This window comes from Rhinatrema bivittatum, chromosome 2, assembly GCF_901001135.1.
Source record: "Rhinatrema bivittatum chromosome 2, aRhiBiv1.1, whole genome shotgun sequence".
NCBI lineage: Eukaryota > Metazoa > Chordata > Amphibia > Gymnophiona > Rhinatrematidae > Rhinatrema > Rhinatrema bivittatum.
Window position 1 is genome coordinate 801,655,500 of NC_042616.1, and position 13,477 is coordinate 801,668,976.

General features: G+C 47.1%; 1 protein-coding gene across 1 annotated transcript in view; it reads left to right on the forward strand.

The window, feature by feature from the left end:
* The window catches only part of ADGRB1 (adhesion G protein-coupled receptor B1), a 292,333-nt gene that overhangs the window by 252,178 nt on the left and 26,678 nt on the right, over positions 1-13,477 (forward strand). The window contains 3 exon segments of the mRNA XM_029592133.1: positions 7,631-7,802; positions 10,131-10,226; positions 11,407-11,446. Coding sequence (XP_029447993.1) covers positions 7,631-7,802; positions 10,131-10,226; positions 11,407-11,446 — 308 coding nt within the window.

A 13,477-nucleotide genomic window follows, 5' to 3' on the forward strand; every position in this document is an offset into this window, starting at 1 on the left:
AATGCACATTGATTGGCTCCCAACGGCATCCTTCCACCTCGGAACGATCCTCCTCCTCTACTCGCTCGTCCTCTGGCCGGCCCCCTCATGGGCGACCTGCTCCTTCCTCTTAGTCCAGGATATCCTTGGGAGTGCCTGGACGAGTTTCCAAAATTAGTTTCTTCCAACGCTGCAGCTAACAGACTAACACTTTCTCTTAACTTTCTACTTTCTTTCTTTTCCTTCTTTTCTCCGTCCGGCTCTCGGTTTACATAAACTTTGTCAGCCATGGCTTTTAGTTGGCTAATAGTCATTCCCTCAAACCCTTCCGACTTTTGTAACTTCCGGCGGATATCGGGATAGGATTGTCCGACAAAACTCATCACTATAACGGACTGACTTTTGGGATCCTCTGGATCAAATGGACTGTATTGCCGATATGCGTCCATCAATCGCTCCAAAAAGATTCCGGGGGACTCGTCTCTCTTTTGCACCACGTCTTGAATCTTTCCCATATTTACAACTCTCCTCTTCCCTTTCTTTAAAGCTTCAAGAAAGGCGATTTGGTATGCAGCAATGCGCTCGCGCCCTGCTGCGGTCTGGAAATCCCAGTTGGGATCGGCAACTGGGGCTTGTGCTCTCACTGCTTCATCCGGATTACCGTCTGCCCCAGCTCTTAATCGGGCTGCCTCTTCCAGATTTAATTGTATTTGTCGGCGCTCTTCAGTGGTAAAAAGGATGGAGGCTAGATGCCGAATGTCAGCCCAGTTGGGGTTATGGGCTGCAAAAATTCCCCTTAAAAAATCTATCATCTGATCTGGTTTATCAGCGTAAGAGGGACCAAGCTGTTTCCAGTTAAAAAGATCACTGGAAGTAAAAGGTATGTAGGTAAATAACTTTATTGTTTGCGTAGTATGATATTCGTTTTCTTCAGTCGGGACCACGGGAACTACAGTGGTCGTTTCTCTAATTGGTAGCTGCAAACTTGCGGCTTGGGTTTTACTGCGAGTGCCACCGGCTACGGACGACTCGCCGCCGTCTTCAACTTTTGCCGCTGCCACTTCAACCTGTGCTTCGGGAATCGGCACTAGTTCAGAATCAGCTTGGGCGGTGGCGGGGGCTGAGGGACTTGGTGGCGCATTATATGCTGGAGGGCAGCTAGGGACATACGGAGGCGGCAGAAGATATTCTGCGTCAGTCGGTACTGCGGGCGGCAGGGGTTTAACTTTTTTTTCTTGAGTCCGTGCATTCCTTTGCACTACAAACATGGCCGCCGCAGATGACGCATGGTCTTGTATTCCCAAGATGGCTGCCCTTCCCTTTCTCTTCCGGTTTGGGGATTTCCGGTCTCCCATTTTGTTCACTTGCGCCACCATTACGAGGGCGGCTCCCTCCACTAACTTCTTTGCCCATGACGGAGGATTCTCAATGACTGCAAGCCAAGCAGTTATGTACGGTAAATCCTCAGGGCAACCCGTTTCTCCCGGTTTCAGGGCTATATTCAGGACCCTTGTGGCCGTTTGGAAATTGAAAGTTCCTGCCGGAGGCCAATTTACACACAAACTGGGCCACCTATGGGTGCATCGCTGAATCATTCCGGGTTTCGTACATTTACGTTTATCGAACACTTCACTATAGTGCTCCGTCATGGCTTTTAGCGGAGTTGAATAGCCCCCTCCCATTAGGATAGAATTACAGACAGAGGAGGGAAGGGAAGACGGATAGGTAAGGGGTCTGTATCCGCCAGACACAAAAGGGTCACAATTGCCCCGACTAGAACGCGGTCGCCCGGTCTAGAACTGCGAGGCCATTCACTCTCTTTCACACAACAAGAAACCTATTCCCGCTACTTTATACTTTACTCGTTACTTATAATTCTCTTCTTTTGCACGTGGCTTTCGGAATACAACTCCTACTAACCCACGGCGTGGGGTGTGATCAAAGCCCCCTCGGTCCGCTTGGGGATGGACCGGTTATTTGCTACTCTTTTAGCTATTCTTTACTTTTCCCACCATTCCCATAATACTCGCCTGCAGGGTTCTTCCGATCGTCACGAAAGCCTTCTTCCCAGATCACCAGCCCAGAGGTCTCAGAAGACTCTGTGGAACGGTCCCCTCAGAAACCTGATCGCTGAACTCAGCGGTGGCCACTCACCAGGTGCGTCTGGGGGATCGCTCCGCCACCAACCCACCGGACTTACTGGGGGGCTAAAATAGCGTCCCCGGTACCTCCTGGCTGGCTCGCCAAATGTAACCGTCTCTTTTTAGTCAGTAAGGAGGTCCAGACAACTGATCCGTAAAGATAGACTTTTATTGCCAGCAAGATGCAGCTAAGACAAAGGCTTAGTACAACTGCATGCCACGCCCCCTTAGGAGCAAACTTTTATGCACTTTACAACTCTTATCTTTCACACATGCGTTCTGAGTTTTGCTGAACAAACAATTCACAAACTGCTGAATAAGCATTTGCTAGCGTGGTCTCTAGGAGGTGTAGCTTATACAACTCCTACTAATTATCGTTTCGTCATTTAATTGACGTGTTAGACATTTTACAGCGGCATTCGTATTAATACAATACAAATTATTATTCCAAAATGGAGTTACGTTACGTTTCGTGTTAGTGCGCAACTGCGTCACTACGCATTACGTGTCATTTGCGTTGCAAACATTAGTACATTCAAAATGGCTGTGCGTTCCACTGCTGGCATGATTAGTCGGAAGACTTTCAGTTGTTTCATTCTTCAGGGGTCATGAAATTGAACCCCTTCATAAGGGGCACTGCGGCCACCACCACTTGACCACCAGGCAAGATTGTAAGTGGATCAGGGTACCGCGGGGGGGGGGGGGGGGGGAGAGAGAGAGCAGATCTTTTTTTTTTTTAAGAACAAAGATGGGGGAGTGGGGGGAGCGACAGGCCAAGTGCTTTAATCTTTTCTCAGCGCTTTTGCTGCATTAATCCTATGGTGGGGGGGGAGGGACAGGGTGTCTTATTAGCACCCCCCCCCCTACTGATTTTGACAGTTCGCCCGGAGGGGAAGGGGAGGTCTGGACCAGAGCCCTAGAGCATCGGGACGTGTGTTAACTACACCTCTTGAGGCGTTAACTAACTTTCGATCAAATAACGTGGCTTGCAAATTATGAGGCAAGCTGCATTATTTGTATGAGATCTGCTAGTAACGAGCTGATTTCCATGCATTGCTCTGAGTGAGTGTTTCAGGGGGGAGATAGCACGTGCTATTTGAAATGCCGCATGATATCTGTGCTTTAAGGCATTTTGTGTGTGGTAAAGCCCTAGCGCGGTTTAGTAAATGACCCCCCCCCCCCCCCCCCCCCCCCTAAGTTTGTACCTGTAGCAATGGAAGGTGAATTGACTTGCCTAAGGCCACAAGGAACATCAGAGGAAGAAACTGGATTTGAACCATCATGGCTTCCATAGTTCTCAGCCCACTACTCTAACCACTAGAATTAAAGAGCAGCCAATCAGGAGGCAAGTGCAGCCTGGAATGGCCAATCCCAAAGCACGCCGCTTAGCAGCTCTTCCCTGTTTGGCCAGCATTTTTTTTTTTTAAAGTGCTGAATAGCCAGGAACAGGGAAGGGAATAACAAGTGAGCTTTTTCTGAATAATTTCTTCATTCTTTGTTTCCCAAGCATAGCAGCATTATTTAAAAAAAGAAAAAAAAGTACTACTGGTCTCTGGCACCAGAGTCTTCACTTGGTGAAAAACAGGCTGTTGAATTTACGGTGTGATTGATGGGGTTTTCAGGAGGCCTGAGGGGATAAGACTCCTCGCAGAGATCTTCCATTCACAGAATGGATAATTCCTTTTCATTAGCAACGTTTCCCTGAGGGAGCCAAGGCTGTGGGGGGAGTTGCAGCACGAAAGGGTCAAGAACGCACTTGCACATAGGATTGAGGATTTGCTTTCGGTATTTAAGGTTTTGAAATTGGAAGGCCCTTCCCATCTAGCCGATCTTCTGACATATCATATGCCTACTCGTATGCTGCAATCGGCTGATAAATATCTATTAGTAATCCCTTCAGTAAAGGCAGCACAATTGCAGGGTAATGCAAGCAAGATATTTTTTTGTGACAGGGCCAAAATTATGGAACTTTTTGCCTGTAACCCTCTGGGCAATTAATAAGAGTTTTTTTTAGGAAACAATTAAAAGCACATTTGTTTTTGCAAGCTTTCAAGTAATAGTGCTATTAGTAGTAAGTGGTATTTTTCTCTTTATTAAACTGATTTGATTGTATATTTTTATGTTTTATTTGTTTATATTTTGTTTTTAAGATTGAGTTTTACTTTTATTGTAATACCTTCACACGATTTATTGCTACATGCAAAATAAAAACACTTAAATAAAGACAAAAATAGGACAGGCTGTGACAACTGGCTCCATGTCATAAGAAATGGGCCATTTCAGTCCTGCTTTTACTCCAGTAGAAAGAGGAACTTGTACTTTTTTTTTTAGGGACATCAATGGGACGATCAGAACTACAAGTCCCAGCATGCCATAGTATAAAACCAGGACTGGATTAACCTCTTCCTTTGGACATGGAGCCTTATTTATGGAGCCCTTTAATTAGGCTTTGTTTGTGTTGTGAGACCAGATGAAAGGGCTCAGTGGGAGGACACCTCAGAAGGTGGAGCTGCCCTTTGAACCAGAGCTGGTGGTGTTAACAGCATAAAGAATGAAACAAAACAACAGTCCCAGAATGCTTTGAGATGCAAATTAAAAAAAAAAAAAGCAAACAGCCACCTCAAAGTGTCCCAGAGAACTTAGAACTAGTTGGCTGCTCCGGGAATATCATCTTACAATTAAAATATGACATGAGAGACATCCGTGACGGACGTACTGACATTGCCATCCGCACAGGTGCATCAGCCTGGTTTGGATTATGAACCTTGAAAAATCTGTTGTGGGTGGGCATGCAGATCCTATTGGCATCTTGCTCCACACGCGGGGAGTTTGCCTGGGACGATGCTACCTGACAAGCGCATCTGACACGTCTCCCTTTGTAGCAAGTTTGTGGACTACCCAGAACGGATTCCGGCTGCATTGCAGAACTGACTTGCCGGTCTTGGTGGTCCTCTCAGAAGGCCCATGTTTCAGCTGGATGCATTCATTCCATATCTACAGTATTTCCTTTGCTCTGCCTTGAAAAACTTCATCGATGGAGCCAGTGGTTTCTAGCCAGGAGGCGGCCATCACCAGTTCTTGTGGACACCAATCCACTTGGGTTTTCAGGATAGGCTTAGTTTGTGTAATGAATATCTGTGAGCATGCTGCCTCAATTATATTCAAATCTGTCTCATTGAACATTCATTGTGGATGTTCTGAAAACTCAACTGGCTGGGGGGGGGGGGGGGGAGAGACGGACTCCAGGCCCGGCTTGAGGGTCTCATCTGTGTTCGAGATTGCACGAAAGAAAGCAATGCAAAAAGCAAGAAGATACTCTTTTTTTTTTTTTTTTTTTTTTTTTTTATTCAGGAGTAGGGAACTCCGGTCCTGGAGTGCCGCAGATAGGTCTGGTTTTCAGGTCATCCGCAGTGAAATATCCATGAGGGGTATCTGTATTCGCTGCCTCTTGGTTGCAAATATATCTCATGCATATTCATTGTGGATGTCCTGAAAACCAAACCTATCTGCGGCCCTCCAGGACCGGAGTTGCCTACCCCTGGTTTTTATTTCCTGACGTGGAGCTTGGGTCCTGGAATATTAGTCGAGAGGAGGCTGACTCCCAAACACAAGTGCGATGTCAAGTCGCTTTGTTAGTTATCCTAACGCAGCCTTGAGGTCAGAGGAGTCATGCCAAACCATTTTTATTAAGTGACGTTATCAAAAAAAAAAAAAAAAAATCCAGCCGCCTGGCTCAGTGGCATTCCTGCGTCCTGTGTTTGATTCGTGGCTCAGGTCGTCCGTTCCCTAGATGGGATGGGTTAGAGGCAGTGATCACCACAGTCCCTAGGGTTGTAACAGCAACATTTAGAGATCTGTATTTAGCCGTTAACTGGTTGAGCAAGTTAGCGGGATAAACATACACAGCTAACTTACGGGCCGATGCAGTAAAGTGCGAGGGAGAGCCGGCTCTCCCGAGGCGCGCCCAGGCCACTCTCCTGGGCGCGCGATTCACTATGCAAATGAGGGCTCGCGCTAATAAGGAGGCGCTAGGGACACTAGCGCGTCCCTAGCGCCTCCTTATTGGCAGAAGCGGCGGCTGTCAGTGGGTTTGACAATCGGTGCTTAATTTTACCAGCATTGGTTGTCAAACCCTCTGACAGCCACTGGTTCGGAAAATGGACGCCGGCAAAATTGAGCGTCTGTTTTCCGGGCCGCAGGCAGATTTTTTATTTTTGGGGCCTCTGACTTAATATCGCTATGATATTAAGTCGGAGGGTGCACAGAAAGCAGTTTTTTCTGCTTTTCTGTACACTTTCCCTGTGCCAGCCGAAATGAACTCCTGCCTTTGGGTATTTCTGAAAGTAAAATGTGCGGCTTGGCTGCACATTTTACTTTCTGTATTGCGCGGGACTAACCTAATAGGCTCCTCAATATGCATTTGCATGTTGCGGGCGCTATTAGTTTCGGGGGGGGGGGGGGGGGTTGGCAGCGTGTTTTCCACGCGCTATTACCCCTTACTGTATAAGGGGTAAAAATAGCGCGTGCAAAACGTGGGGGCTACCTGTGCACTCGGCCGAGCGCACCATATTGCATCGGCCTGTTGGCTGGGATTTTCAGCGGTGCCGCCATGCTGCTGAATATACACAACTATCTATGAGTTAACTGGATACGTTTATCCAACTAACTTCAGACCTGCTCAACAACAGGTCTAACTTATGCGGCTGATTTAACCGGATAAGGCTGAATTTCAGTACTTATCCAGATAAATAGCTCTGCCCTGGAATGCGCCCCCATCCTGCCCCTCATTCAGCTGGATAAATAGTTACCTGGCTATAAGTGGGAGCCGCTGAACACAGCCGATTACGGAATCGGCACCACTTAGCTGGATAAGTCTGAACTTATCTGTCTGATCACAGTTCTTGGTTCCCATCTGAGCCCAAAACCCAAAGGAACAGGGACTGGAGGAAACTGCTGAGTCCAAAAAAAACCCAAAACCAAAACCTGTTGCTGTCCCCAGATATCTGGGGGTGTAAGTGGGCTTTATCTAGAATTGTGAGTTCTGAAATATTATTGTTTTCAGTATTGTTTTTGCTGTCTCTCTGGACTTTGAGCTGCTGCCGTGTGGGATGTGGGGATGATATGTGCTTGTAAGGGCATCGCGCCAGTGCTCAAGAGTCCTGGTTTGCAACAGAAAGCCATGGTTGCCCGCACCAGAAAGCAATGAGACGGCTCTTGCCCACGCAGGAGTAGCCTCACACATGACCCAGAATCCTCCTAAGCGCTTTCGTTGAGTCTTGCCTTAAATTGATGGTGAGACACGGTTGCAAGGAGCCAAGGTCTTTCCAGCCAAATTACCCCTCCGACTCCTTTCCCTTTTGTAAGTTGGGGGAACTTGCATTGACTTTACTGCTTCTGCTGTGGGCTGTTGAGAATGTGCAGTGTTGTCTGATTTGTAGAATCAAAATGACTCCGCCGCTGGGGGATTCGGAGAGTGGGCTTAGCCTGGATGTCCTTTTGTGTCTTGACAGGGCATCTCTCTGGAGTTCCTGTGTGGTTTTGCCCCTCCTGGCGCTAACATGGATGTCGGCAGTCTTGGCCATCACAGACCACCGCTCAGCCCTCTTCCAAATTCTCTTCGCTGTCTTCGACTCCCTGGAAGGTTTCGTCATCGTTATGGTGCACTGCATCCTACGACGAGAGGTGGGAATCTCTCTGGTTCATGCATTGTACAGATATTTATTTCAAGGAAACCTTAGATCTGTAAAGCAGGGCTTTTCAAACCTGTCCAAAGGGAGCTTGCAACCCACACTGAATATGTGTGAGATATATATAGTAGCTTATACTGAATCTCCAGTAGATGCAGGTTTTTCTCATGCATTTTCATTGTGTATACCCTGAAAACCACAAAAACGGTACTTCCACTCTAATATTGATAATTTCAATCACCACAATTAGCTATGTTGGATCTTATGACGTTTAAAAAAAAAAATATATAGAGAGGAAAAGGCCTTGGAACAGTGGCAAGTCTAGGCCATAAAACTTAAGAACTTGCGTCACACGTTCCAGTCATCGGTCATAAAAACCTCCAACCTTCCTTTTAATCAAAATCCAAAATTATTTTTATGAAATGTTTTTATATATAAAATTTCAGCCCTAAACTCATGGCAGATTTGGGAAGCGGAGTGGCCTTGGAGGGAACCTTCCTTCTGCTTCCCCTCCCTAACCCACCCCCCAGCTCTACCTAAACCCCCCCCCTTACCTTTAATTTTTAAGTTGCGCCAGGCGTAGGTTGCGCGCGCCGGCGACGGCCCGCGATCCCGGGCACAGTGGCAAATGGCCGCTGTGTCTGGAGGCTCCCGCTCTGCCCCCGGCCCACCCACTCCTCGCCAATTTTTTCAAGCCCCGGGTCATAGGCGCGTTGCCGAGCCTATGCAAAATAGGCTCGGCGTGCGCAGGAGGCTTTTAAAAGGGTTACGTGCGTAACCCTTTTAAAATCCGCCCCAATGTGTGTATGTGTGCATTTCTGAAACATACCGTTGTATCCAAGAGAAACTCTAGGCAAACGGGTAGTATCCATCCATCAGTTCTTAGAAAGATCGGCTTCCAGCGCCCTCTGTTATGCGGAACCATTGATTGAGATGATTTTATTTTCAGCTGCACTCGAGCCCTGCTCGCTGCCTCTGCAGCAGCCTCCAAAGCAGTTAATAACTTGCAGTCTAGTAAGAAGTTTTTTCTGGCTTTCTGGAGATTAGGTATCTCGGTCATGGCATAGCTTTCTCTCCCATGAAAGCCTGAGGGAAAGAGCTGAAGTTGGGGCTAATGGCAGTCGAGATGCTACCTGTCAGGGCAATCACTAAGGCACACTAACATGGGCCCTTAACACATGTGAAAATGGTGTTCATTGCGCATACTAATTGTCACTGTTAATGACATGCAAACATTAAATACCAAAAGTATTAACAAAAACTTAGCTATACCCCTCTGAGGTGTAGTTAAGTTTTTGCATTAATGTAAAACTTGGCTTACATACTTTTTCGCTGTGCTAATAGTTAAGGAGCTGTTTTGCATAGTTTTGCCTGTCAGCATAGACTTCATGTTAAATCTATTGCAAGCTGATTTTCATGTGTTGAGCGCTGTTATCCCTAAACCTAGCTCGTGTGCGCCAACAATGCTTGTAGCATGGGATAATGCTTGCGATAGCATTAGCACAATTTAGTGCATTGTTATGAGGGACCAGCAATTTAAATCAAAGAATTATGCATGAAGGAAAAAAAAATGGCGTCCTTAAAAATTGGGTTTTCTCTGCTTGGCTACCTAGCGCTCTGGTCTGCATTATCTGTGCATTTCATTCAAAGACCCAAGGCTTTAGATGAGTTGATGACCCAGGGAGGACTCCTCTGTGCTGCCTCACAGGAGCTCTTAGGGCAGTCCCTGTCTCAGGGTCGTCTTCCTCAAGGTTGGCCAAAGCCGGCAGCCACTGTTGAGTACTAACTCATTGCTCCTATGTGAAGACAGGAGCCAGTTGCTTCCCTTTGAGTGGTATCAGCTAAGGGACATTTTTGGAAGTTAAGAAAATAAGAAATGCTGTACTGGGTCAGACTTTATGGTTCATGAGTCTGACAATGGCCAATCTGTACCCAGGAGATCGTAATCGGGAGCTCCATTCCCTGTTGACTCCCAGCTTCCGGTAGGGAGAGGGAGGGGCCTTTCTCAAGCCAACCTAGCTAGAAATTGTTAATGGACCTGTTCTCCAGAAACTCGTCCAAGCTGGTTTTAAAACTCGGCTTTACTGTTGGCTTTGACAACATCCTCCTAGCAACATGCTGCTTCCTTCATTTTTCCCCAGGGCCAAGTCACAAAAGTGCTGAAGCCTGTCCATATTGGTGCCCCGTTGGAAACAGGATGCTGGGCTTGATGGGACCCTTGGTCTGACCCAGCAAGGCAATTTCTTATGTCCTTATGTCTTGAGGTGGAGGGTAGCCGGACAAAATAATAAATTTGACTTGTGCCCCATGATCCATTCTGCAGGTCCAGGATGCTGTAAAGTGCCGGGTTGTGGATCGTCAGGAGGAAGGCAACGGGGACTCCGGCGGCTCCTTTCAGAATGGCCACGCTCAGTTAATGGTACATTTAATGTGTCATCAACATCTGTCCATCACTCCATTAATCAAGGGTTATAATCATCATTGTGTGCACAAGTAACAGCTGGAATACCCTTTTCAGTCCTTTCTATTATTCAGAAGAAGGGAAATCTTAATGATTTTTTTTAACCTGATAGTAGACTTGGCTTTGTTAGGGCAGCTGCTTTAAGTCCATTTAGGCAGTGGTACCCAGCCATCCATCTCTTGATGATGGTGATAATAATGGTAGATGATGGCAGAAGAAGATGCAGTGGCCCATCCATTCTGGTCAGTTAATCCCATTCGCACTGCCAAGGATATATCCCAGCTGCCAGCCATAGATCACTTCTGAATCCAAGCCATTTTCTGTTTTTGTTGTCATCTTCTTGCATTGCACTGCACCCTCCTGGGCAGCTGAATGTACACGATTCTCCCAGCACCTCTCGCCTCCCACGCACAAGCCACAAGGTCCCAAAATAATCCAAGCAGCCACCGATACCGGCAGGGCTGCAATCCAGGCCTCCCGGGGTCCTGTGGCCTGTCCACAGAGCGCCCTGCCTACCTGCTGCACCCACCTGCTCCATACAAGGGACGTGTAGCCAGCTAGACAGACTGAGCTACGCCAGCACCCGTGTTTCAGCTAGGGCCTTGTACTGCACTTTGTATATTTCAGTTTCAAATTGCTGCGCCCTCATCCATGTGGGTACAGAGTAGGCCGGTACCAGCGTACCCTCGTTTAGGCGTTTTCAAAGGGAAAACTCTGCCAATAGTTTCCCCTATGAAAAAGAGCTTGCGGTGTTCATACCATGGCATCACACCTTTGTTAATTAACTTAACCATCAGTCGATTATAGATGTTATCTTGTACTGTATAATAACTACACCTTGACTATTTGTTTAACGTTTTATCTATTTATCTTTTCTGCTGTTACAAACGTTCCCTGTGTCAGGCAAAAGGAAACACCTGGTTTCCTGCACCATCCAATTGTTTGTAAACCGTTGTGATATGTAAAATCGAACATCGGTATATTAAAAAACAAATAAATAAAATAAATCTGCTGAAGGAATTATTCTAGCGCCTTCCGGAACCGCTGACGACAAAGCGCATTGTTGGGCGGCTTCCGTGGCCGTCCCTGGCCACCCCCTCACTGATAGGCTTCTTTCTCTCTTTTTCTCTCGTCCTAGACCGATTTTGAGAAGGACGTGGACATGGCGTGTAGATCAGGTGAGCACTTCACAGGTGAGGAAAACGGCAGGAGGCCCAGTTTGCTGGTTTGAACTGTGCCCTTGCTTTATTTATTTTCTTTTCTCCTATTACTTCTTCTGTGTTGTATCTATAAATTGAATGCGCAGTATGTTTTCTGTGGTAATCGGTAATTATGTTTTCAGCCACCATGAAACCGATGGGGTTAATAGCGAAGCCAGAGTCCCTCAACCTGGGGGAGGATGTTAGGGATGCTGCCTGACCCAGTTCTGGTTCTGACCAGTACTGTCTAGTCACAAATGGTGAGGGTCCAGTTTACTTGACAAATCTTTCTGATTCCTTATGGGCCGGCACAAAGTTTACGTTCAGCTCAAACACCTTTAATGAAGTTCCCGTCCCCTGGCGAAGTTAAAATGTAGACCAGCCCAAAAGGCAGCGATAAACTTTAGGGTAATGGGCAGACTGTTGTGGAATGAGTCACCACTGGATATTACATTGATTAAATGTTGCCTAAATAGCCAGATAATTTATTAGGGTGGGAAATTATTTGTAGGCGAACTGAGTCTGCGTTAGGTTTCCTGTGCGGCAGAGCAGCTGCGTTGCTGCGATCCACTGAAAGTAAATTTCTTGAGCTAAGCTTTTGGGCATTGGGATGAAAGGGTAATGCAGATTGATTTTTGAAACGGGCGGGTTAGGTTTTTATTAAACATCTGAGGAGTATCTTGTTGTAGAGGGAAGTTTTTTATTACTGTTGTATGATGTCTGGTATTGCTGCTGTGTGTTGTGTTTTTTTTTTGTGATTCGCCTTGAGGTTCGATTAAAAAATTGAGTGAAAATCAAATTTGAATGAATAAATGCGTGCCTCTAGGAAAGGCAGCACTACCAGGCCATGGATGGAAAAGCAGAAGTGGATCAGCCTGGCAGGGTTGCCTTAAGTCAGCAGGTTTTCCTTTTTGCCTGCACTGTTTGCCTCATCACCCCCCAAATTTTGCATATATCACAATTATTCCATTGAAATATTGAAAATGTTGCAAATGAACATCACACTCTCTTGTTTGGCACTGAGCTGATAGAAATTCTGCGCATTTCTCTGGCATAGCTCTGCTAGTGGTCCTCATCTAGACCAGCCCCCACCCACCACACACGCACACACCCCCACACGCACACACCCCCACACGCACACCCCAACACGCACATACCCCAGCACACACGCACACACACACACACCCCAACACACACACCCCAGCACACACACACACACACACACCCAACACACACACACACCCCCAACACACACACACCAGCACACACACACATCATTTTTCTCCTGAGCAGTGTGAGAGATTGGAGGTAATGCAGATTTCCAGACTGCAGGTTCAAACCCACTCTCGGACATGCAGGTGGGTCTAAAGTCAGACTTCTTCTGTGTTACTGCTACCAGGATCGTGGTACAGTTAAAAGCCAGGCAGCACTGGAAACGCAGAATGTGCGACGGGCAGGCAGCGAGCTGGGGCTGCATCCAGTCTACCCGTTTTCCCTTACTGCTGCTGAAGCGCATTCCCTGCCTGATCTCTAGCTCGGCTCTCATCTCTCTCCCTTTCCATCCCTTGAGGACCAAAAGCCGTGCACCCCCCTGGCCTAGGAAATAACGCAGGCCTCTGGGCTCGCGCGCGGCCTGCAGCAACGAGTGCAGCCGCGAGGGGGCTGGATGGGAAGTCAGGTGGGGGGGGGGGGTCTGCAGCATTGCTGTGGGAAGGCAGAAAGGAGAGACAAGACGGGCAGCACGGGCAGGCCGGATTTCTGCTAATGATGGTAATGTTTGGTTGCATTCGCAGCAGTTCTTAAGACTCATATCGACCCTGGGTGTTACGTCCACCTGCTATTCTTCCGTTTGCATTACCCATTCCATTTTTATTCTACTTTTCAAAGGTTGTGTGTGTGTCCCCATCTAAAAACTTTTTTTTTTTTTTTTGGTTGGGGGGATGGGTTCGATATTTAAAAGATCTAAGTGCCTGATTAAAGGAGTTAGGCGCCTAGATCTCCATAAATTAT